Below are 27446 nucleotides of genomic sequence, written 5' to 3' on the forward strand. Positions count from 1 at the left end.
ACCTTAAAGGACAACACAATTTCATATGCTTTTACTTTGTTTATATGTGGCGGACCCTGCCACATTTCTAGCTTCAAACAGTGTTCTGGGAACCTTATTTTCCTCTGAGATCAGCTTGTCTATTCAGTTACAGTTACAGATAAAATTTATGAGTTTGTATTAAATTCTGAGTTTGAATTTCTTGTCCAAAACTACATAGTCTTTCCATCTAACTCAGAAGTGTCACCTTTTGTGCTACAGACTGTAGTGATGTTGCTTTAAATGGCTTTGTTGGTGGTTATGCATTTAAACTCGGGCTCCGACAAGTAAAAACAGTGAAAATATGTGTGTATAAAGAGCTCCACAGTGGTGAATCAGTAACGAGACAGAAATTGTGTTGATTGTTGGGCTGAGGCCATGTGGTTTTAAGTGCTGTGAATGTGCCACATTTACAGGACCTCATGGCTGACAGAGGCGATACACCAATGCTCATCACAGCTCTCATTGTAAGATGTTGTCCTTTTCTTTTAAACTGCTGAGCTAAGTTTATGGACAGGCTGAATTTACAGCATGAACAATGCCACTAAGACACACTTAATGTCTCATTCACAGTTGGTGATACCTTACACATTTGCACCATGCTCTGGGGCAGATGTTTTAATTGGTGTCCCTGAAAACTACAATGGTATTTTTCCATGGTATCTGGCCAAGGTAAGGCTTTTCAGCTTACTTGAATTTACCAAATGAATGTTCTTCTTGTGCTCAGTAAAAAATAAATTGTATGTGTAATTCTTATAATCTTACACTGTTTTTTTGATGCAAACTAGTTTTTTATTGTCATCTGTCATATTCATGGATATAGTTATTTGATAGGTTGACAGTAGTGTTGTAAAAAGTACTGAATAGTCATACTTGAGTAAAAAGTAAAGATATCATTTGAAGTATTACTTTGGTAAAAGTGAAAGTCACCCATATACTAGGATCTGGCAAAGTGACTTAACTAAAAAGAAATTGAGGAAACCGATTACCTGAAAATAGTGAAGTAAGTTAAAGTGGACTATTAATTTGAAGTTGTTTAAATGTTTTAGCTCATAAAACTTAAATGTAATAGTCTACTTGGTAATTCTGAGGTAATCAGTTTCCTGACTCTTTTAAAGTAAAGTTTTAAAATATCTGACATTAAATGTACTTAAGTATATATGTTAATAAAACATATATTTACATGTATGTAAATACTGTAGAGGCTTTTAATTTGAAGTTATTAAAACTTTTTAGCTCATACAACTTTAATCTAATAATCTTCTTTACTTGGTAGTTCTGAGGTTATCAGTGTCCTGACTTTTTTAAGGTAAAGTTGACTTAAAATTTACAGTATATGGGTCGAAACCGACTTGACGATTATCAGATCTGGTATTTAGCATTTTTCTGATTATCAGAATGTTTGTTTGTTTTTTGTTTTTTTTTAAATCTGACTGCTGATAAAAAAATATTCAAATATCGTATGTAATCTGTAAAGTAGCTAGTAACTAAAGTTGTCAACTAAATGTCCTGAGTAAAAAGTACAATAATTGCCTTCAAATAGTGGAATGGAAGTATAAAGTAGCAGAGAATGGAAATACTCGAGTAGTGTACAAGTACCTCAAAATTGTTGGCTACTTAAGGACAGTACTTGAGTAAATGTACTTAGTTACATTCAATCACTGGTTGACAGCAACTCTATGGCAAAAAAAAATCAGAAACTGTTGACTAAAATCTATGCTCCATATTAAATTAGATTTGATGCAAAGTCCACTGAGGAGTTCTCAACACTGAATTACTACATTTTCCAAAGATTAAACCAGGTACATAAAAACATCTCCTGACAGCCTCTTGAACCTGTTCGTCTAAGGAAAATGGTGAAAAGACCATAATTGCTCTATAGGCAGAAAAAAAAAGGCAGATAATGAGCCAGTTTCCTTTTTTAGACCCTCTCCAATTCCACATATGATTGAAGACGTATGAACGAGCTGGCGTCATCTTTAGACAGATAATTGGAGTGTTCACAATGCTTTTTATGCATCAGCCTCTGCATTCAGTCCAGCTGGGAGGCAGGCGGGCTGTATTCATACACGCCACTCAGACGTCCTCTGGGTGCAACAGCATGAGTATCTGGCACTTTAATTGGTCATATTGTGACGTCAGCACACCTTGCATGACACACAGTCATACTTTCAGTCTTTGTGTTGAAATGAGTGCCATTAACACTCTCCAAACAGCCCGTTAATGGCCGGAATGGAGAAGTTGGATAATAACCCCACTTTGTGTTGTGAATGGAGGGGGCGTAATTATCGCTCCAGATTTGTTCAAGGTAAAAGCTCTTCATGAAAATCTGCTCATCAGAGAGGGCTGCACTTGTCAGTTCTTTGAGTGATCTACCTTGCAAATCTTACAAAGTACAAAAGCACTGCAACTGTTTTTAATCATCTTACAGAGAACTGTGAGTGACCCAGACACAGCGCTGCCTCTAAACGGAGACATCCTTTTTTGCAAAGTATTTCAAAATTGTATGATTGTTTTAACACTAATTTGGTCATTAGACAAGTTGATTGACAGGATACTTCTCAACTTCCATACACTCTCTGTGTGCCCCAAGCCCCTTTATTTCCACAGAACTAACCCTTTAAAAACAAGTCACAATTATATACATCATAAATTGCAGAATTATTTCCTTAAACAGCTGGGCACTGTGGTTTTTAGCAAACTTTATTTGAACTGCAATAAGTAGTGTATCTGTTGGGGACTATTTTCTGCAGTGGAATAATACACAGTTAGCCTGCTAGCAAGTATTTAAAGTCCCACTCCAGCCAGTGTTTCTTCCTGTCTAACGGTCAATGTTCTCTCTCAAACAGAGAATGGGGGTGTGACTAATAGTTGGACGTAATCAATTACCATCGCAACCAGACTGCTGTTCTAGCAAGATCAAGATCATTAGCATTGATAGCAATGGCATGGATATTAGCATGGAAACAAATAGCTTGGATATTAGCAGGGACAGCAATAGCTGTCACTCAAACATAAACTCTTGAGGAGCTGAACTGCACACCGCCCTCTTCTTAAGGGAGCCATGCTGCCCTCATAATGCCATGTAAGCCTGGAGGATGACCTTTGACTCAGTCATACGTCATTATTCTATTTTAGCAAAAGTTTAACTTTTTTTAAGTTTGAGCACAAAATTAAGTTATTTGTATAAATATATATTTTTTACAAATAATAATAATAGTTTTTAGAATAGTTTGGGGATCTAGACCTCCTTTAGCATACCAGACTTTAATTCATGGTTTTGGTCTTTTCACATGATTTATTGGCAGTAAGAAATATATGAAATATCACCAGACCTACCTGTTAAAGCATGTGGAGATCAGCTGCAGCTATGATGGGTGCATGTATTATTGTGTCTCTTGGTCAACATCTCAGCACACATAGTGTCATTTTAACTGAACATGTGACTTTTTAACAGAAAACTACAACCAAAGACAGCCCTAATCAGGCTTAATTTACTGTGATTAGTTCATGTTTCAAGTTATTTTGTCTCAAGTCTCAACCGGACGTCCTTTTAAAATACAGATTGAGATCAAATCACAGATGGCTGCAGAGACCGCCCTGCTGCTCCAATCCTCCACTTTATTGTTTGTGCACAACAGGAACACAAACTGATGTTTTATTCATTTTCTTCTGTTTTGTACAGCTCCAAAGCCTGCCAGTTAATTACAGTGACCTGGTGGTAACAGGGGACGATGAGGGGATATTCGGAGTCGATGCTCAGTTTCTGTATGCACTGAAACCACTGGACCGAGAGAAACAGCCATCTTACTCTTTGCAGGTAACGAATCACTTATAGCTTATTAAATAATTCAATACTCTCATTTGTTCATCATATAAGGTTTGTGTGCTTAGGTTCAATAGTGTAAGAAGAAGTAATCGCTCTTTGTATATGTGTGTGTGCTGTAGGTGTCCTTCAGAACATCAGTTCACCGGCAGAGCTTCACCGTCGAAGTGTGTGTCATCGACAAGAACGATAATGTGCCCACTTTCATAGAGGAGAGCATGAGAGGCAGCGTGCAGCTCGGGCTTCTCAAAGGTATGAGAACCTTGGCCGCTGATGTCACTGTGTTGCACAGCCATTCTCAGTCTTGGTCATATTTGTCCGCGCTGCTGAATGGCATAGAAAAACTCTTTTTTTGTCCAATGTGTCCCTGAAAACCAACCTCTGTATTAATAGAATAATGCTGTGGCAAACTGGATCAGGTATATTTTTGATTACACTAAAAAAAAAAGACTCAACGGTCAGTTTTACATATACAGAACCAAACACATAGGCTACCTCAAATGCTTCCTTAACTTTGGGCCTCCGGATTGGTCCAACCCATATTCTACCCTTTTCTGTATAAACTGATGAAGCCGTTTATGGCGGGGAAGAGAGACATCTGTGATACAGAGTAACCTTTTGGTTCTGCACCACCTGTGTCTCAGGGATCCCATTCATGCAGGTGGGGGCGCTGGATCGTGATGAACGCAACAGCCTCCATGCTGAGCTACGCTTCAGCCTGATGGAACAGACACCCAGGATTCCCTCCAGCCAGATGTTCTTCATCGACTCTATCACCGGAGAGGTTTCCCTCACTGAGGAAGGTCAGTCTCAGCTAGTGACTGTAGAGAGAGAAGCAAGTAAATGTTGTATTTTGTTGTTTTTTTAGTAGCTCACTATATGCAGGGTCAACGACAGGACGGCACCTCCTACACAAGAGCACACAGCGTGCTCCAGTTTGGGGTTAACTCCTATTACTATTCTTTTCATACACTGAATGCAACCAACAGCCCTGTTTTCATATCCCATTTGTTTCCACCAACATTGCCACAAATAATAAATTCCCTTCATTAGCGTTTTGCAGATACTGTATGTTGATCCAGTAAGCAACAAGAAGAAATTGCAGTACAGAAATGATATGTTTGTGGAAGTTTAGAATCAATGTTCCCATTTTATACAGTAGTTTGTCTTTAGAGAGCACTGATGAAAAAAATAAGAAGTCAAGTAAACGTTGATTGCACAGTGTAATAGCAATAGAAAAATGACACCATCTGCATTTAGATTTGCCCCCTATAAACCTTGCTTTCAGGACTACACTGCAGTTTTGTCGGCCCCTGGGCACAAAATCTCTGGGGAAAATGAAGGCTGGCAGCCTGTCCTATCTGCTTTCTCATCTCCATTATCTAACTATAAAGCAAGAAATCTCTGTACTGTCTGTACGTTTGGTAGCAAATCAAGAACCGTTCACCCGATCAGCACTTGGCAGGTTTGTTGCTGAGGACGTATGGAAGTGCAGTGTAGAAATTGGTGCAATTTGGACACACAGCACGTTCAATTTTGATCTTGACTGAACAATGAACACTGTGTGGCTTCAGCGCTCTGGGTTCATGGCACTGCAGTCTGAAGCTGCGCTCACATGTGATCCCTCTCACGTGATCTCATGGGGAAGCAGACATAAACAAATGGAGATAGCGTAGTGCAACGAGTGCAGTGAAATGAGTTTACATGAGTTGGGGGGACACAGGTTTTCTATTCCTCAGCGAGAACTGGAGGTGAGATTTTAAGTTTCTGTCAACACTAGCATGCTAGCTAACTTTAGCCTCAAGGGCTACTGGAATGTTTACCGTTGCTTGGCAGCACTGTCAGCTGCTCCTGGTTGACGCCGAACAGCAGGTTTTGAATGGGCACTTCACTAGAAGACTAAATGATTGAATTAAGTCACATTTTGTCCTGAGTTTTCGGTAGTTTTGAATGTGTGGAAAACAGTAACAATCCAGTTGTCTACATCAGCCGATATATCATTATTGAATTTCTTAAAATAAAAAACATGTCATAGCTATTTGCCTGAAAAATCCAGTAACTAATAACTTACTAGTAATTAATGACAAATAACCAAATTAGCTAATTTGGAACCAAGGTCTGGCTTGAATAAAGTTTTCCTTATGTGGCTGGTAGTCTCAAAGAGTAGCCACACAGATGAGAGCTTTAAAAGGTCTAGTACTTGTTGGTTGTACTTTGTCTTGTTTTCTATTGTTTATTGTATGGGAGTTGTTGAAATCTGATGAAAAGCCTGAATTTATGAAAACAAAAAAGGTTTAATATACACCCTGGAGAAATCAAGCATGAGATATTTCAAACCAACTTGATTTACTTGACATTCTGCCCTGCTGTATGGAATAAATACAAATAATGTATTAAGATATGTCACAGAAGTGAGGCATTATAGGCATACAGACATTCACATCCTGTACACTGACACACACATACTTATAGTAGACACAGTCCTGTATGCTGGTGCTATTTCTGTAGCTCTGTATTGCCCTTTGTTACGGCTCAGCAGGAGCTGGATGACTTTCATGCTTACCGGTCCCTTCCGGCCCACACCGCTGCTGCTGGTTTCCACAAGGCAGTGAAAATTGACAATTACCTCTTCGATTTTCTACTTTATTTTCAGGCTCGCTGTAACTGATGGCTATGATTACCTTTCTAGTGGGTTGTTTATGTCATTTCTTTTCTGTTTTAGCAAGAAGTTGAAAATTAAGTGATGATTACAGCACTCAGTAGGCCTAGGAAAGATAAATTTAGCAGTCATTGCCTGTAATGTCTTATCTGAGGGAAAATACAGTTCATTAGTTCATTATGTTCCATAAGCCATCACATAATTATGTTTTTATATTTTTTTCTTTTTTGTACGTCCTTGAATGTGTCATTTTCCCTTTGATATGACTTATTGCACACAAACAGTATCATGTCATAACACACAGAACAAACAATAATGTGTCATCTGTCCCTCTGTGACCACCAGGAGCGTCCGCTCTGGACCCAGAGATGTGCGGCCGTTACAAGCTCTCAGTGATGGTGAGGGACATGGCCGGGAAGGCGGACGCTTTCTTCACCACCGGCATCGTTACTGTTGAGGTGACTGGAAACACCTGGGCATCACCTGACCCTGTGCGACTTCAGGAGAACCTCCCAGGCCCCTATCCGATTCCCATCTCACAGGTGAGGCAGCACAGAAAAGGCACATAATTCTGTGACTTTGTGACATCACACCGCGTAGCCATGTCGCACATTTGCATATTTTATGCCCTTATTCAAGGTAGCTTTGAAGCTAACTGGAAACTGAAAACAGGACAGGGCCGATCAGAGACATGGTGAGAGACACTGGCTCAGGCATGTGTGAGCTGACCAATCAGAGCAGACTGGGTATTCTGGAGGGAGGGCCTTAAAGAGACAGGAGAGAAGAAACAGAGCGTTTCAGACAGAGGGGGCAGTATGAGAAAACTGATGTGTTTTTGGAGCTTTATTTAGATAGCATTATCTATCTATCTATCTATCTATCTATCTATCTAGCTAAGTGTTGACTTTATTGTTAAGTTCCAACTGTGAACAAATGTATCACATTACAATAAAACAAACTGTCAATAGCCCGGACTGAGTAAAGTGGCATTGTGTTGCCAGTTGCTGTTTTTAGTGCCTCTTGGGTCCTCCTAAGTGACCAAATACTGAATTATTGATGCTGTTCAAATGCCATGGATCCTTTCAGGCTACCTCCTGACTGAGTCACTTTAACTCCAATAATCACTCACTCTCCCACCCACCCACTACCCACCACCACCAGCCCACCTTGAAATACACGTCATGTACATTATTTTAATCATATTGTACTGCTCACGAAGAATATTTGAATATTTTTATGTCACAGAGGGAAAAGATACTTCACCAACTCAATAAAATCATTCTTTTTTTTATTAATTTAGTGTTTGTCTACTTAATATTTCAAATGTTATGTAACCTTGGAGACTGCTTTCACAAGTGCATTGATTAATCCATTGACAGGAAATTAATCTGCTGCTAATAATCTCTGGTTCCACCTTCTCAGTTGTGAGGATTGGCTGCTTTTCTTTGTCATACATCATTGAAAACTGGATCTCTTTTGGTTTTGAGCTATTTGATGGACAAAACAAGACATCCAAAGACATCAGTTTGTACTGTGGGAAACTGTGATAAGCATTTTTCACAAATTTCTGGCATTTTATAGACCAAATGAATAATCAATTAATCAAAAGAACAATTCGATTAGTTGATTATGACAAAGATTGTTAGTTGTCAGTAAGATTTGTTCCATCTGAAAATTGGAGCTGAAACTACAACTGTAACCATGGTGATTTCAGGAGGATATGGGCACCTTTTCAGAACCAAAGCTGGAAATCCTGCCTTCAGATTAAATTTTGGATGTAGTCGCTCCTTTGAAAACATCTATAAGCCCTCAGAATCAGTCACCAACTCCAAAAAGTTTCACTTGATAATATTTGATCTACAATCAATGCTCTGAGTTCAGGTTAAAAGAGACAGTTTTAATTAAGCTAACACGACTGTCCCACATTGCTGCATTCTCGTAACATATGACCGTGTCTGTCCCTGGACTCGTAGAATCTTTCAGTTGTTATAATATTAGCCATATCAGCTACATGTCTATAAATAACTCAAAAGCCCTCAGAGGTTTTGTGACACATGGAAAAATGTCAGCAGCAATGGCTCTTATCATTTATGAGGAAATTTTGTCTGCCTTCCATGGCAAAAAAAAGGAAAACTTTATTCATTCGCTGCTGAGAACTGTGGAAACAAAGAGGCTTACAGAGCTGATTCTGCCGCTGAATAAAACACACTGTGCAGGTTCTGAGAATCGCTGTGGCCAGTAGGTACATCACAATACCTCCCCCCTCCTCCTCTTTTCTCCCACCTCCCCCACACTCGCCCTCAGCCTCTCATCTCTCCTGTTCTAACAGCCCCTTCCACCCACTGAAAACGTGTGGTTCACAAGTGTAGGCACATTCGATTTTTTTTTTGTCATATTTTCAAAGGCCACTTCAGCTCTACCATAAAATCTTTTAGTCTTGTAGGTTTAACACCTAATAACCACTGCTATAATACACAGCTTGGCGACATTGAAAGGCTAATGTACATAATTTTCAACAAATAGCGTCTGTGCTTCTATATGTAAATGACTATATGACAACAATTCACTGAGCAGATTCCCTCAGTTTAATGAAAAATGTGTTATGTGGGTGAGAAATGAAGCCTCTATCACTGAACTGTTTGCATAAAAAAGCATTTAGGTACATTTTCCCATTCAGAATCTAAATCACACCAAACTGGATCAGTGTAACATGGATGTTTACTTTGGGGAAGCCTCATGTCTCCCACGCTGAGTGATTGTACTGCTGTTCTCAGTAGGTGGTGGGACTAACCGCTGTTATGATGACACATCCAGAGATAGTCATGTTTGAGGACTCACTCTGTGGATCTCACCTCCCCTGCTGTCTCAGATGAATGGAGCAGTCATGTCCACATCTAATCATCTGTAACAAATGTTGTCTCTTACAATGTCCACGGTGTGGAAACATTTTGAAAGGCTGAAATTGATCTGCCGCTTTGCATGCTTTATTCGTTTCTGCCATCATCTGTGTAAAAGTCAGTTATAAAACTAAGTCAAGATTATTGTTGCGATCAATTTGACTGATTCTGTAATCAGCTCTGGCTGTAATTTTGAATATGAAATCCAGGCATTTGTTATTACCGCTTCTGTGTCATCAGGGCGAGGGAGGTTAATTTCAATCTGTTATCTATTGCATGTTTCTGATTGCCTGCCTAAAACTTTGATTATGTAATGCAATCAGCAGAACTACTTGAGCTCAGAAATGCAATCTTTTGAGACTTTGGAGTAGAAGAGAGGCCTCACAGCTGCGAATGCGTGAGTCAAGGCTCTTAGCTGCATTGAGCTGTTAGTTTTCTCAGTCAAAGCAAATCTGATTATTTGTTGCAGAATTAGTTTGAGCCCCACTCGACCTTCGTCATAATCAGTGTTCAATATTACGAATGAATATAAATGTGGCGCCTCAGCTAACATGAGTCATCAGAAGTGATCTTATGTTGGTGTTAAAGCTGCTATAAGCAGTATATTAACTATTTAACAGAAACCCCCCAGAAATATTACCCCTGTTAATCGCCATCTTGACTTTATATGTTCATGTAAAATCATTTATTGCAGGCTTTATGTTTCCAACCCCAAACAAGCCAACTTCTCATTTGTCTCTGTCTTTCTAATATTTTTGTTCTGCTTTCCATCAAAAACAGACACTGTTATTGTGTCTGGCACCTGCTAAAGTCAACATCTTCTGTTATTTCTGGATTTGGATACGGATGATCTTATAAACCATAAGCATCTCTTGTCTCCCTACAGATATCCAATATTTACTATAACAATATCACGTATAACGTATCTGCATTTTAGAGGGATGCAACTAATGATTCCATAGCTTATCAATGAGTCTATTAACTGTTATTTTTAAGAGAAATGCCCATTATACAGAGAGAGTTCCCACGGCTCCTTAAAGTCCCTGAAAGTTTCTGAATCTGTGGGAAAGTTTTTGAAAATGGACTAATAGACACGGGTCATTAAAAATGCTTGAAGTTGAATTTTTTGTGCAAGCATAGAAATCAAAGTTCTTTTGATTAGTTTTTTCTTACTTAACATTAGTTAATAGGCTTTGTTCTGCTGTCTGCGTGTGTGTCTACTGCAGTTTTCTGCCTTCGCTGCAACACATTTTTGTGTATAATTTTTGTCTATGAGGTTCTGTAAAGCTTGCACGGTCTCATGATAAAATTCTCAGAGCACAGTTACTTGAAAATGGACTGAAATGATCAGTCTGTTATCAAAAAAGTTGCAGATTAATCTTCTGTCCATCAACAACTTGTTTCCGCTCTAGTAGATTCTGTATATCCAGCTTCTGGGTTTAGTGCAGGACATCGTACTCTTTCCTGTAAATCAGCCACTGATTACGCTCCAGTCCACAGTGTCTCGGAGAAAAGCACACGCAGACACGAGGCACTTGTGACGCAGCTCAAACACAACCTATCAGCGGAGACAGAACGTGCTCTGCTAACTCAAACACTGACAGAGGCAAAACAGATGACTTCATAAATGTTTTGTGTAGGACTTTATATAGAGCAGTCTATGATCATTAATCTGCTCCTTAAACATATCTCCTTAAAGCTCTGAGGTCTAGAAGCACACCATAACACTAAGAGGCAGCCAGCTGTGTGAAGTGGCTTTGTGTATACATGAGCATAGTGTTTGGGCAGCCATCTCCAAAACAAGGGAGGAGTGTGTGACATTGTGTTGAGGAGATGCACATGCCCTGGGTGTGCATCAGCTGTGCTGCGGCTGGGCCCCTCTCCTTGTTGGGTGCTGTTTGATGGCTACTAGGTACGTTTCAGCCTCACTGCACAGCCCCTCTGTCAAGGGCTGTAAAGCAGAGTGGAAAATCCCCTTCAGCCTGCACAGTTAGTTTTGGCTGTGCTCTCTGTTCCACATCATTGTCAGGGCTTTTGTAGCTCGTTATCATAAATAACTGGTTAGCTTTGTTCTTATACATCATGCAGGACCTGCTGAATAACTCTCTAGGTTCATGTGTGATACTTTTCCTGTTGCACCAAATAAAAAAAAAACATATTTGTATTGTTAAAGAAGTTAAGGCACTGATATGTTAGCCATGTTTTGGTTTAGCACATTTACTCAGTGTTGTACCCAAAAGTCATACTGAAATACTGAAAGTGACAGTAAAGAGCTTGTGTTAATATATTAATTTGGTAAAAGTGAACGTCAACCATGCAAAAGGTACTTAGTAAAAGTATCTGATATTAAATTTACTTAAGTATCAAAAGTTAATTTCTGGCAATAAATGTACTCTATTACATTCAAAAGTATAGGTAAAAGTTAAATTAAACATATATTTATATACATGTATTCATACTTTATACTATGTGTCAACTGATTATCAGATCTGATATTCAGATACTGATTATCTGAATTAGATGTTTTTTTTATCCGTTTACTGATAAATACATTAATTTAAAGGTGCATTGTTTTCCTAATACAGCATGCAGTCTGCAAAGTTATTTGTAACTAAAGTCACCAGATGAATGCAGTTGAGTAAAAGTACAGCATTTGCCTCTAAAATTTAGTGGAGAGGAAGTAAAGAAATGAAATCCTCATGTGAAGTACAAGTCCCTCAAAATTGTGCTTAAGTACATTATTTGAGTAAATGTACTTAATTACATTCCATCAGTGGTTATCAGAGCTAGAAAGACTTGACCGGGCAGATACATTAGCTGATATTAGCCTGCTGCAGATATATGTTGTTTGTTTTGAGTAAAAGTGGTATAAAGTAGCAGAACATGGATTATTCAAGTACAGTACAAATACCTCAAAATTGTAGTTAAGACAGTTCTTGAGTAAATGTATGATCACTGATGTTTTGTGTTTAAAACTCAAATATCTACATATCGATCTTAAAAACCCAGGACTCACTCTAATCTACAGTATGTCCATATTTTCTATTTACTGTAACTGAAAGTGACGGGGGTATAGATATTTCCACTCCCACTAATCTTTCCACTATCTGTGATGCTCACGCCAAAGACATTTTGTATTTAGAGAACTTTCTGTTGTGTGTGTGTGTGTGTGTGTGTGTGTGTGTGTGTGTGTGTGTGTGTGTGTGTGTGTGTGTGTGTGTGTGTGTGTTTGTGTGTGTTTACATAGGTCAAATGGAGTGGAAGTCAAGCAGAGTACAGTCTGGAGGGGGAGTTTCCAGAGATGCTCTTCACCATCAGCAGAGAAGGAGTAATTTATCTAAACGCCCCACTGGACAGAGAGACACAAGACCAGGTCTGTATAACTGCAAGCTAAACATCTCCAGCACCTAATAATAAATGTCAGTCTGTGACTGCAGCTTAAAGCGTCTACGCAGTAGGGCTGTAGATGCTACACTGTTCCTTCATGAAAACAGACAGCCCTCAGTATGTTTGTTTCACATGTGACAATAGATTAGTTTCTTATAAATCTTGCTCTGATTCAGAATCTCATTATGTTCTGAGACACTCTCTCTATTAAAACCACCAGGATGACACCTAATGAGATGTGGCACTAAACAAATGATCATGTTGTTCATTAAAAGAAAGCTGCAATTTTAATTGAAATTCAAAATATTACTCACGGCTTCATTATTTTTTAATTAAGGGAACCTCTTTACACATTATTGCAACACGGCTGAGCGCTGAGAATCTATTTTAAAACCGAACAGAGGTAAGGAAGCAAACCAAAACCTGAAAGGTGCAGCATGGTTTACAAATGAGCAAACATTTTGTTTGGAGTTTTGCACACAACTTCAGCTCCTGCAAGCTTCGAATGGCTCACCGAAAAGTTTATTCTGGCACAAACGCTCAAGTGGCCAAAGAACATCGCAGAAACACTGACGTGATTAGTGTTTAAACACGTGCTTCCAGCACTTTGCATTTGGAAGCCATAAGGGAGGGCCTGATGCATTACGCTTTTTGTTTAGTCTGTAGTTGACTGGAATAAGCGAGGGGATAACTTCAACTTCATGTCTGTATTGAAACACTGTTCAGAATATTTAAATGCATTGTTGTTTTTAAAGGCAGATTTTAAAATACGCTCAGAAGAAAAAGAGGTAAAGGTGGCTACCATAATACCCACTGTGATTGAAAGTGTGTAGATGCACACTAACCACCACTCCCAAAATGATTGATAATCTGTGGACATGTTAAAGAGCCACTAAATACCAAACATATCTTGTGTGAGTACAACTCCATCAATCAGTGTGTATACTTCATGGCTGATGGAGCCTTTTCACATTGTAAGCTTTGTGCCCCATCTACCAGAGGTGCAGAATGACAGACAGGAATCTCATTTCCATCCATCCATTCATCACGTGGTTACCAGTTTTACTGCAGGATTCTGTCCCATCACACCCTGCACTGGTCTACCTTGTTTGTTTGTATGTTTCCTTATGTCCATAAAAAAAAATATATACAATGTATAATAAGAAAGTATGTGAAGTAGTCTTAAAAGTATGAAATTGTCACAAATCAGACAAGGTCACACTCACACGTTGATTAATTTGTGGAGTATGCACAAAAACTTTTGTTAACGGACTGAGAACACACTCTTGTGATATGACTTAGGGATTAAAAAACAAGAAAGACAAAAACGACAAACAAGAAAGACACAAAAGAAAAACAAGAAAGACAAAAAAGAACACGTCACAAATAATCACACAAAAGGAAAACAAGCAATATTCATGAAGAGCCTGTAAACGTGATGTTGAGAGACATAGACTGGACCCAGTTTGTGTTGGCAAACCATAGGGAAAGTATTGGCTGGTATTTTTAACTGCCGTGAAGACAAATTTAAAAATGGGTCAGCGGTGAATTCCAAATTGTGGACACTCTGTAGATTAAACCAGTCCCCTGCAGGGCTAGATATACTGGCTCTGTCTGATATCACCCTGTTGGTGTTATTCCTAGAACACTGTGATTCATGTTCCTCTAGGATCGTCATTGCAACTGACCAATCGCATTGTCACACCGACGTCATAGCTTTGCGACCCATGTTGGTGTTGGTCCTGGAAAAGCACATACTTGGCTATGTTTAGGAAAACATAGTTTGGGTTAGAAAAGACCTTTCCAAAATGTTGAAGGTTTGTTCAAAAGGTTAACTTCTCGCATGTGCATATTTATTTGTCTTGTATCCCCCGAGTTGTTAAGCTATCACAGAACAAAAACATGATCGATCAGTTTCAATGATGGTCCTCAAGCAACATTTGTTATAATGTTCCAGGAACAACACCAACACGATGATATCATGCAGCTCTAACTGCTCTGTTTCATTATTGTTCTGGAGGCAAACATTGTGTTTCTCTTTTTGCCTCGTCAGTTCCAGATCAGCATTGTAGTTGAGCGTCCAGATGGCAGAGAGATCGCCAAGCCTGTGGAGCTGAGGGTGATGGTGGGTGACGCAAATGACAACAGACCCACCTTTCCACAGGCACAGTACCATACTGTGGTCAAGGAACTGGCTGCTCGAGGTAGCTGGCAGCTTTTCTATTTTTTTTTGTTTATTTCTTTTTGTTAAAAGCCAATATGAGTCCCAATTTTGCTACTCCAGCTATCCAAAACTGCCCCGACTACTCAGTTATAGTAAGATATAATTTTATTGCAGCACAGAGGTTATGTTAAAAGTTAAAAGACCTCTGGATGATCCTTTGCCAAACTGACACAATAATGGGAATATTATTATTCAACATTGTAGAGGAAAGGCTGGCTGTTGCAGCGATGAAAGGGATGAGAGTGCCAGATACCTTTTGTGAAAGCAGATTGGGATTTTTGCCAGGATACGAGGGGAAAGCACCCTCACTTCTACCTGTGTTAATAAAAAGCTCATGGTGTGTAGTGACACGGCATTAAAGCTTTTTTGTTGATGCTTTTAAAGCGTTTGATTCTGGGAAATGAATTAGAGGCAGACAATCTGTTAATCTAAATGGGATCACTGAGGGAGGATTAAATGAGAAAGCTATTGTTTTATCCTTCCTCCCTTTTATTTCTATTCAGTGTGCAATGTGAATTATTGCCAACAGGAAAAACAATTTGAGGTTGCTTTGCTTTGTTACAGAAACTCTGGTGGGCTTTGTTTGACATTCTGATTTAGAAATTAAGAAGAAAAGAAAATTTCTTGGTGTATCTTTCCCCAGGGACAGAAATCCTGACAGTGCAGGCAGCCGATAACGACGATCCCAAGACGGACAACGTTCGGATCTTCTACCGCTTAGTTGGACAAATTCCAGAGAGTCCTCGTGCACTTTTCAGAGTGGACCGTGACTCAGGGGTCATCTCTGTCCAGGCAGACAGTATGGAGGGCACGGCTCCTCAGTACACCCTCACCATCACTGCTGAGGATGCCAAAGGTGACTCCGGCCTTCCACATACTGTGATTATTTTCTTTTGCAAAGCCACTTAGTCTCACAAAAATACATAAATGCTATTTTTACTGTGACTCTCTTCTTTAAGGGGCATAAAGTGCTGGTTCTGGTATTTCCTGTGGCTGAACAAGAACATTACGTCAGGACGAAAATAATATTAGAGATAAAGATCATTTGATCAAATGACTGGAAGCTCAGGAGTGTTTATATTGATTTTTAGGAAGTAAAAGTCAATGGACTTTTGAGTATATAAAAGTATAAAAGAAAATGCTTCAGTTGGACGACGTCTTTGTACAGAAACAAAAAACAGCCTTATCTATAACAACTTATTTCTCCTGCTTTCTCCCACTGTGCTTAAATTATCAAGACAAATATACCCACATTCTGTAGACAGATACAGAAGCTGTGGTTTGGCTCTGCTGGTTCACTTTTGGAGCTAGAAAAATTAGAAAAATCTGATTTGTGGAAGAAAGCTAAATTAAGTTTTCCAGTATGAGAATAGTGCATCCCCAAAATAGGCTTAAGAGGGCCAGGTTTCCCATCACCAGCTCTGTTATTTAGCTGCCGATGTCGCAGACTACATGGCCCATCTCAGTCATTATGAGGAACTAGGTTACAATCAAGTTGCTGCAAGTCCATTATGTGAAGGTGCCATTCAAGATGGGAGCGAGAGAAAAGAAAGCTGTGATTAAAAATAACATTTATAAAGCAGTTACTGTGCCAGGACGGAGCATGTCATATTAGCTTTGTGTGCTAGTGCGTCATTAGCTTTGCTGCCACTTCAGCATTCGGGGGATGTATGTATGCTTGCCTCTGGGGGCGATAGATGATGTAGTCCACATGACTCAGGGATCAGGGTGTGATGGAGGCAAGATGAGGTACTCGCCATTCCTTCTGCATACTTTATTTGTGTGATGGGCTGACCCTGAGTCATTAACAGAAGCTGTCTTGATGTCCCTGGCAGGTCTGAACAGCTCCTGCACTGTGGTCGTGACGGTGCAGGATGAGAACAACAACCCACCAGTCTTCTCCCAACATGAGGTACGACAGCACATATATAAACGCACACACATACACTTCATGCGACAGTCTGCTCAGGTCATGATAAATAATATCTTTGGAAAAATGGCAGGCCAAACATCACAGGCCATCATCAGTGGCTATTGGACCGCGGACTGTGAATCCGCTCAGCAGGTCACTGATCTAATTTTCCTGGCGGGGAACTAGATACGCCCTCTAATCTCAGGCTTATAGCGATGGCACCATGTTACTGGAGGAGTTTGATTTAGGTCTTTGTACTCTAAGTGGACTGTGTTTTTAGAGTTTAATCTGATAAAGCTTTCTTTGGAGAGTAGTTTCCACTCATTTATTTAGAGTCAAATCTACATCGTGACCACACACTGATGCCATTAACGTGTTAGAAATGATGTAAGAATCAATGTCGTCATAGGTATTACAATTCCACACAGGTTTATTGTATCAGCAGGTTCTGTATTTCTAGCTGGTATGAACCTGTGACCCCTCATCCAAATGAATGTAAATATACACCCCTGCTTGAAAGGTGGCTGTGAGAAGTTTACAGTTTTCTTCTTTTGCTCGTGGCCTGTGGTAAAAGTGTACTCATGTAAGTTACACTAGAGTGCTGACAGCTTTTGACATCAAACAAAGGAAAGAAGTCAAAAAATCCACAGAAGCTTCTCTGTGAAAAAGAAATCAAACTTAACAGCAACAGAAATGTCTAAAATCTCTTCTTCTTATTTACACCAACATTGGAAGCTTACATAAGCTGAGTTTAAACTCCCGAAAATTATTTTGGGTGTTTAGGATAAGCAGTTGTGGGGTCTCTCAGTGGGTTATGGCCCAGTGTGACTTGTTTGCTTCTGGCCAGGGACCCGGAGCACCATTTCTCTCTTCCCTCATTTCCTGTCGTCGCACTGCTTCCAGATGTCTAAAAAAAAGTCATAAATGCACCAAATAAAAAAAAGATTAGCAGTGTTTTCCTTCTTTCCTGCAATAATGGCTATTTTAACTTTAAAATCCAGACATTAAATGTATTATTACCAGCTGCAACAGCATGAGCTGTTATTCTTTCTTTCTGTCTGTGGACAGATTTTTTTCAGCAGATAAGTCATAAGGCCAAAAGTAGCGGGTTCATTACTTCTTTACGTCCCTGGCCCATTTTTGAAGTCCTGGACTCACCTGTTGTAGCTATTGTGATAAAATACACAGCTTTATAGGGGATTTAATGATTGGTGATTTCTTATATTTTTACTAAATTGTTGCTCATGTATCTTTGTCTCTTTCTGCCCTTTCAGTCTGCTTGAACCATTGTACAGCATTCTGTTCTGTTGTTTTTTGCAGAGCATTGATACAAAAAACATTTATTTGTCAAGAGGACTCTACAAAGTTAAAGCTTTAAAGACCATTCAAAAGTAAAGAGTAGTCCTCTCAGTCATCTGACTATAAATCAAGCTTTTGTGGCCGGGGATTCCAAACGTTTGACCGGTCGTGTTCAATGTTCAGTAATACATGTTTGAACTTCCTCCAATATCGTTTCTTATCTTGTAGTGTTCCACTCGAGTGAGGTATCATCAATGCAACAGTTACAGCCTGAATTGTAACAGTGGTTTCCCCCATTTTGGCGTGGGTGCTGGTACGAGGGCTAAAGATAGGCTGTTACAGAAATTGTCCTCACTTTTCACCCACATGTGCCTGATAATAGAGGAGAGAAAAAAGCCAGGCGGGTTGGGGAGTTACGTGGGAGAGCCACCGTGCTGTGATAATGGGGAACCAGTCTCTGGCTGCACTCTCTGTAAAACCATAGTGACACTTAAAGACTACACGGACATTGTGAGCTGTGAAGGGACGTTTTATTTTGAGCTGGGAGAGAAGGTACTGTCTTTGAATTTAACAGCGGAAACTGGCCGTAGAGCTTTGTGATGAATATCCAGACAACAAGAGGAGACAGTTTTGTTGGATACAGACTGTAACGTACAAACGACCGTTTTTTTTATGTAACATCTGCCATCTTGGTTTTCTTTATCCTTGCTCACACTCATTTTGATGTGTCTTTTTTAAACATTGACAAATGCAGCTTTCAAGCTGTTACAAGCAAATGTGTGCAGATAATGCCCCCAACCCCCCACACACACACACACACTCACAACACACAGAGGTGGAAAATGCTCTTGAGCAGGTCACGCCTGAGTAGTGCAGCTTTTTCCATGGCGATGTGAAGGCAGAACTATAGGGGGTGATGTGGGAGGCGAGTGGTGACAGGGCTGGGTTCAGCGACCCTGTGGATGGGGCAGCCAGATCAGAGGCATGGCTGCTTCACTAGAGGACATCTGTGAGTGGCAGATTAAACGGCTGTCTAAACACACAGAGGTGTGTGAGTAAAGGTTAGCTAACACCGGGAGGGCAAGAGGGGGCATTTAACATACATTCACATTTACCCCTTTCACACTGTACAAAAAACCCACGAACACCTACTGACATCTGGCTTTTGTCTTCAATGTGACTGCGTGTAATCAGCATTTACTCCCATGTCAGTTTACTCTGCAGTAATCACCGGTATTTATCAGCTCCAGCTTTAATCAGCTGGGATGAAAACACAACACCAGGGTGGACACTAACATTCGCCCCTCTTCAGGTGCAATTGTAGATGTGTGTTGAAGTTGGCTTGTTAATACTTTTAAATCTGTCTTTGTTCAAGCAGCTCGAACGTCGTTCAATCAGCACAGAGTTTGAAAGAGAGAATAAAAGATATTTAAAAAGTTGTGAGTGGCTTCTGTGCATGTCAGGTGCCTGGTCAGTACTGCACATACAGTATGCAACTCTCAACAGAGATGAGAAAAAGTGAGATGTCTCATTCCTTAGCAACTTTCGTTATTAGCTCTGGAAAAAACAATGCGTCTAATACAGAACGTTATTGATTAGGACTTTGTAAAAGAAGTTTTATAATTCAATGCTTTCCCAACGTATTGGTGATGACAAACGTGACACACAAGGAAAAAAAAAACAGAAAGGCGGTCTTGCCTCCTGGCAGTGTGAAAAGGTCAAATGCCTATTTTTAGTGGGTTTACCCATGTTTAATATCATCCAGTATTGACCGTCATTAATAAAAGGTAAATTTATAGTTTGAGGTGCAATATTTAAGAATTTTAGTTGAAAACATTCAAAAATGTAATCATCAACAAAATGTGAAGAAATAACAGTACATTTTGGCATTATCTACTGAAGTAAACATGCTAACCAGCCAGCCCCGTCCTTTTCCGGTCTATAGCTCCTGTGCTAGATGTGTAAACACCAACACTAACCGGTGATTCGAGCTCCCAGTCTGCACTGCTAGCTGCACCGCTAACTGAGCTAACCACCTAATGGCATTTTATTTTATTGGCTTAATAATGACTATTAGTATGATAATGATTGATGATAATGAGTATTTTTTTCTTTTTTTCTGTTCGTGAGCTGAAATTACTTAAAAGATAGCTAATTAGAATTCATGTTATTATAATGTATTACTATGCTTGGGAAAACTTCAGTGTATTTTTACAAAGTTGTGTCATGTCAACTAATGTGCGCTTTCTACTGGGTAATCATACATTTTCCCTCTTCTCCCCGTCAGTACGGGCCCTTTCACATCCCAGAGAACGCTCTGGTCGGCACCACAGTAACAGCTGTGCTGGCAGGAGATGCAGATGTTCGAGGAGGGGACAGCTGGCAGGTGGACTACCGTTTGGAGTCTGGAAACGAGGAAGAGGTCTTTACATTAGTGACAGACAAGCAGACCAATGAGGTCACACTCGTTCTCTCAAAGGTAAACAACGCAAACCATCCTGCAACACACATTTGGTTATTGATTAGATTCAGATGAGAACATACCTGTCAAGTCCAAAAGACACTCACATGTTAATTGTGTAAATGTTTAGTGTGTGAGAGAGTACAAACACTTTTTGCCTCTCAGGATCACCGATATTAATGTCAAAGACAACTTTTGGCATGATGGGTTGTGTCTGTCCTTGGTGTTTGATCATTCAGTAGCTAGTCAAAACAACAGTCGCATGTAACTTAAGTCATTTTTACGAGGCCGTGATTTTAACACCACTGTGGAAATTTGAGGCACAGACAGAAACAGTGGAAAATAATATTCCAGTACATCAATACTTCAGTCCCACGTGAGTCAAACAAAAGAGAGTCCAGATGACAATGGAATGTTTTCGCCCAATAATCTCTCCTGTCCCCGGGGCGCATCACCCTTCGCCTGCCTCGTTTAATCCAGCAGGGGGTTTTAGGGATGCGTGGGGGAATGAATGTGTGTCTATGTGCGTGTGTGTATTTGTGAGTGTATTCTCTAATGGTCTGCTCTCTGTAAGTGGGCCAGGCAGGAGACAGTCTATTATTTTCAACCTCTCTGTGGGAGTTGATGAATGTGATTGAACTGTAGCTGCTCTGCTGAGACAAAGCAGGAGATGTCTAAAAGCTAAAAATGGATCTTGTATTAATTTAGATTAACACAAAAGGACTTCTGTTTTTTAGAAATCATATTTCATACTGTATATTAAATTCTTGCCTATTTGAGCAGCTATTTTTAAAGCTATTGTATTGATCTTGTGAGATAACGCTGTAACTAACTTTGTGTTGCTAGAAGGGAAGCTGTTGTTTATTTAGCTTACTTTGGTAAAAAAGTAAAAGCTTAAATCCTTCACAAGTAAAGCCCTGGTGGATTAAAATGCACTTGAGCAAATCCTCTAATTCAACGCGCTACAGTGTGAGGTCAGCGCCAGAAGGCAGACACATTTCATTATTAGAAATTACACAGTGCTCACAGCCCAAGTGAATAATTAGATTGTGTGAGCAGACATTAATGGCAGTTTACCACGCAGGCTAGAGGCTGCCGACTGAAGTAAATGTGTAATGAACAGGGGGAAGTGAGGGGAATCCAATCAGGATGAAGACAACAGGAGATGTTAGACATTACATCACATGTAAGAGCATTTTGTTAAGGAAAATAATTAGATGATATTACGAATTGGAGCTTGTTGTAACAGTTGGATTAAGCTCATTGATGTAATATTTAACATTAAATAATTCATTCAAAGTTATCAGAAAATAAATCCTTGATACATATTCTTCTATTACTGACTGAAAGTGTGAGTCACCAGTTTGAAGTGAATCACAGTGAATGATGTCAGAATGGTGTAACTTCACTTCAATCACATGAATGAGATATTTATTCTAAAGACATTTGTAATATGCTTATTATAATTGTTTTAAATATCCGTCATAATAATGCCGTGAGTGACGAAAACAGAAAAGTGACATTTATAATGGATGAGTCAGCATGACAGAACAAAATGTGTTTGTAAGAAGACACTAAGCAAAGATTCAACAAAAATTATCATTATTGATCATGATTGATCATCATGAATCTGCTCACCATAGAGAACAATAGCAAGGCTGGAGATATAAAAAATATATAGTAATAATATTATTCACTGTCATTAGGAGGCTGGTTTAGGAAATTGAAATGTAGAATGGTGCCTGTCAGTGTGAAATAATCTCATGGAACGATTGGACAGTTATTTAAAGCTATTTAAACTATAATTTATATCTGCTAAGGTTCGGCCAGACACAAATGCCAAGCAAGTGAAGAAATAAAAGGCAAGCTTTATTAACGAAGCTAGAATCCAAAAATCAAATGCAGGCAATAAAAGAGCTGGCAACAAAAAGACAAAAAACTAAGAATACAAAAGAAAAATCCAGATAACAATGGGGAACATAAGCTGGAACAAAGAGGACACACAAGGAGCAAGCACAGACACAGCAACTGCAGGCAAACAAACACCAGGAGAAAAACAGACAACCAGACAACGAGTGCTATCATGTGCCGTCTGAATTATTGGAAAAAGATTTTTCCAGATGCGAAAATTCAAATGATCGCCCTCTCAAGTCGGAACGACTTTCTTAGTTGCCGTCATATGACGCCAAAACATTTTTCCAAAGTCATGTATTGTATAGTCATTGTATTGTTTCCTTTGTGCGTCCTTGTCAATCAAATACGAGAAACAGCTGTCGTTTAGACGCTCTGGTGACGTTTTTGGTGTCCACGTTGCTCCCACATCATGACATCACGCACATGAACACACCAAAATCTGAAGAACGACTTTCCAACTCGGGAAATGAGACCATCCGAGGAGCACCTGAATGCAGCATAAGGGGAAAACACAAGCTTTAATACACAGGGGCTGATTAACTAACGAAATGCAGGTGTGCACAGAAAACAGGGGGAAAGAAGACAAAGATAGGAAGTAAAGCAAATATGAGACATGAGGAGAGAACCGACTCTGCAGTTGCCTTCTGCTTCACAGAGCGTTTTAGCATCTCTGGGGACATTATTTTGGTTTTCTTGCCAACATTTTTAATGTTTTGGCTCAGTCTCAGGGTTCTTAGTGCTGTTTTTGGCAGCATCAGGCATCTGTTTATTCAAAAAGAATTGTTTTATACCCTGTGTAAGCTATCTGCTCAGCACCAAACAGCTGATTGACAAAATTAGAAACTACCTGGTGAACACAGCACTTAGCAGCTAAAGAGCCAGATATTTCCCTTGGAGGTGGTGGAGACCAAAAATAGAGCTAAAACAGTTAATATTGGACTCAGTATTAACAGTGAAGGTGACAGTTATGTTTTAGGGATGTCAAATTCATATTTTAGGGCAAAAGACACAAGAATAAATCAAAAGTAGTACCCACATGTGATGACTATGTGTACTACAGAGGTTCATGTGACTACAGCCTCGAGATAGACCGTGCACATGTTCTGTCACGCTGATAACACAATGAGCAGTTTGATGCGTCACTTCCAGTCAGCAGCAGTACTTGTGCACCCACCAAGGTCTGCGTTTCCTCTCCCTGGCAACAGAGACGCACTCAGCCTGAGCAGCATGATGTCAAGCAACGCTGGTTTAATAATGTCTTGTTTCATGAGCAGACAGAACACGTTTAAGGTCAAACCTGACAGCAAATACATGTTCAGGGAAGGATTCAGAAGACTGCATTAAAAAAATATCCAATACATTAAAGATTAGGATGAAATAATATGATTAATTTGCCTTCAATTGGATTATTTTGCCTCTAAAATCTGTAAAATCTTTAAATGTGTGACGCCTTTAAATCACTGACTGCACAGTAAAATCTGTCATAACTACTGCTAATCTTTCCATGCCGTCACTGTGAAACTACATATTTAATTCTTCAGACAGGTCACTGTTACTATTTTTAGCGTCCAGATTACAGTAATCCTATCATTTAAAATCTGCTACTCTCAATTTTGCTGCTAAACTTTGGGCACAAATATAAATCATACTGTACCTCCCAGAGAAGAAGTAAAAATGTTTACTGATACATTTTTGTGTCTAACTGTGATTTTTACACTCTGTTACAATCAAGAATTTACATATTGAATACCAATGTCCACATAAGTTTTATGTTCTATGATCATAAATATCTGCTTAACTATGCTGCTCATACAGGGGTTTTTATTGCATCGTCACACAGCAGTTGCTCTCAGTCATCATCATGGAAAATGTTTCATTGGTGACACAGTGAATCAATTGGCTCTTTTCCCTGTGACCAGTGTCTGGTTCATTGCAAATAAAGCAAAACTCTGCCAGTAATTCTAGTTTCATTGGAAGTCAGATGAAGATATATGACGCAGGGGGACTTAACTGTGTCCCTCTCCTGCTGATAAAGACGGCATGCTATCTCTTTTTGACATGTGAGCGTTTCTATGCCGTGATCATCCCGTCAATGCAATGTTCTGCTGGGAAACCTGGGAAACTCCGTGAATCGGACTGCACATCCCATAAATGCTGGATAGGACTGGGATCTGGGGAATTTGGAGGCCAGGTTGACACGTGAGCTCTTTGTCATGTTCCTCAGGCCAGTCCTGAGCAGTTTTTGCGGTGTGGCAGGATGCATTGTCCTGCAGGGGGGGCCACTGGCATCGGGAAGTGTTGTTTGGTGGGATCTATATGAGCTCCAGGGCCCAAAGTTTTCCAGCAGAACACTGCATTGCAATGAGATGATGATCAATCTTACTCAGACCTTTTAGTTTGTTTAATATTGTGGCTAGTATAAATTAATGCATTGAAATTCAACTAATGTTCGTAGTTGAATTATTTCAATTACTGTAACTCTGAAAGATTCTATTGTTTTTAAATAATGACAATGTCTTTGTGCATTTGGTTGACACATTCATATTTTTTAGGTCCAGGTCCAAATCAAGAAAGAGTGATTTCCCACTGAACTTTAGTGGTATCGGGAAAAATGTAGATAGCTTGGTTTAATCACTTAGGGTGTTAAAAATGTGCGTAGGAAAAACTCAATTCAGTCAGAGTCAATTGGGAATTATTTTTTTTAGATATAGTAACTAAACAGAAGACATATCTGGAGAGGCACTCTGCAATTTAGGTATAAATGTAACTTTTATGTATACTGTATTGCTGTCTTAAAAATGTCAGCATAATGATGTCAGGGGTCGGGGAGAAAATGTAACCTGCAATTTGGGTGAACTAGCCCTTTATTGCAATTCCAGCCCATTGTTAGATTTGTTTTTATATATCGCACACTATTTACTAGATCAACAAAACTCTGTTAACACTGAAGGATGCTAACAATGATTACTGCTGACATGTCACCAATACCTATTAGTGTGTATACAGTATGAGAGTGCAACTTGTTATGTTGTATGCTATACTTTTCACAGGTCTTGGACTTTGAGCGTGAGAGTGAGTACATCCTCGTGCTCAGCGCTCAGAACCCAGTGGCTCTGGTCCGCGGCCGGTACGGACCTGCATCCACAGCCACAGTCTCCATCTACGTTGACGATGTGAACGAAGGTCCAATCCTGTCTCAAAGCCATTACGAGGTGACTGTAAGAGAGGGCGAGGAACCAGGACGGGTTATCGCCACCATCCGAGGCTACGACCCTGATTCTCACCCAATCAGGTGAGTCAATCAACTGAAGAATGATGTAGGAATAACTATCTACCTCATGATCATCACAGTTCTACCTCTACAGAGTTGCACGTGTTTTCTTCTGCAGATATTCCCTTCAGGGAGACACAAAGAAATACTTTTCAATAGGGAAGTATTCTGGTGAACTGAAGACTGTGCAGGCCTTGGACAGAGAAGAGAACAGCACGTACACAATGGAGGTCATTGCAGTGGATGGAAGTAAGAGTGCTTTCATTATTTGTTAAATATAAATCTATTCATAATATGATTTGATCTGTGGATTTCTATATATATTACCTTAAATGTGAACCCCTGAATAATCTTTATATAACTCCAAATCTCAAAGATTGCTTTGTACATCCTGTTCATAATTGACAAAAAGGGAAAAAGTGCACTTAAAACCTTACTGTTAGTCCATGCACGTCTATGCAAGCGAAGAAGGTCAGGCAAAGAAAATAAGTGTTTTTTTGTTTACTCACCATCCAGAAAAAACAACATTCAGATGTAAAGGAAATTGCAGCATCTCATCTCTATTTGTATTTGTCTCTGTGTCTCTCTTAGGAAACTCGTCCTTATCTGCGTCCACCCTGGTGACTGTCCAAATCCTGGATGTGAATGACAACAGTCCAGTGTTAGTTGGAGACTACTCCTGGAAGTACCTGTGTACGCCTCGCTGGGAGGACCAAGCTCTGGTGCTGGCCTCGCGGGACAGCGACGGTCCACAGCATGGAGGACGACTCAACTTCTCCCTGCGTAGTGACGCCACAGTCCGAAGGAACTGGAAGCTAACACCTATTAATGGTGAGGCGAACGCGGACTAGATGAAGTCAGTTGATCCACATCATACAATACTATGGTGGTTTTCCATACACATGTGTTGGCTTAGCTTGAGTCCGCCATCTCGAAGGCAGGATCAGCTCAAGTCCAAGAAGGTTCATCCAAGGCGTGGCTTGGCCCATGTCAGCGCGGTGAAACTGGTAAAGGAGAGGCAAATCAGTGTGGCTCAGTTTGACTTTGCCAGTGGAAAACCCCCATTAGTGTTATGATTCACAGTCGAAAGAGAGCACAGTGAAGCCACATTATTAGGGGAAGCTATCTTAGGCTTTTTCAACACTCATTAATTGTAGCCAGTGACAATCAAAACAACTGTTTTCATATATTTAAAATAAGGGTGGTTCAATTATCATGTCTTCAATCAATCAATGAATCATTGAAGTATCACTTATGCTTAAGTGCTTCATTTGTTCCTGGGCACCAACATGGTTTTCAAAGCCAGCCAGACATGTGTCAAATGAATGCAGCCATCCTCCCACAAATCCTGACCAAACCTGGCAACAACATACCGCGTGGGCCAGAGCTGGCCAACATATTCTGTCCTCAAATGCCAGAAAACAGCATCTTGTGCTGACATCTGACCTGTGTTACCTCTCATTAAAGCAACAGACTGTTTCTATTAGAATTACTGTATCATACACAGTATGTTTGATTTATCACTCTGATAGGGACAAATGTTTACGTTATCCTATAGTTTGAGATGGTTTGAAATGA

At 39.8% G+C, this 27446-nt stretch overlaps 1 protein-coding gene across 1 annotated transcript in view; it reads left to right on the forward strand.

The window, feature by feature from the left end:
- Positions 1 to 440: 440 nt before the first annotated feature.
- Positions 441 to 27446, forward strand: part of cdh16 (cadherin 16, KSP-cadherin) — a gene marked incomplete at its 5' end in the record, with an annotated part of 31141 nt that continues 4135 nt past the window's right edge. Inside the window, 13 exons of the mRNA XM_084372784.1 lie at positions 441 to 485; positions 3704 to 3838; positions 3967 to 4096; positions 4489 to 4647; positions 6849 to 7045; positions 12648 to 12773; positions 14841 to 14991; positions 15655 to 15867; positions 16847 to 16923; positions 20510 to 20701; positions 25648 to 25889; positions 25987 to 26117; positions 26460 to 26699. Coding sequence (XP_084228910.1) covers positions 441 to 485; positions 3704 to 3838; positions 3967 to 4096; positions 4489 to 4647; positions 6849 to 7045; positions 12648 to 12773; positions 14841 to 14991; positions 15655 to 15867; positions 16847 to 16923; positions 20510 to 20701; positions 25648 to 25889; positions 25987 to 26117; positions 26460 to 26699 — 2038 coding nt within the window. The remainder of the gene's footprint in view (positions 486 to 3703; positions 3839 to 3966; positions 4097 to 4488; positions 4648 to 6848; positions 7046 to 12647; positions 12774 to 14840; positions 14992 to 15654; positions 15868 to 16846; positions 16924 to 20509; positions 20702 to 25647; positions 25890 to 25986; positions 26118 to 26459; positions 26700 to 27446) is intronic.

Source organism: Pagrus pagrus (genome assembly GCF_965226575.1).
Source record: "Pagrus pagrus genome assembly, chromosome: 1".
Taxonomy (NCBI): Eukaryota; Metazoa; Chordata; class Actinopteri; order Spariformes; family Sparidae; genus Pagrus; species Pagrus pagrus.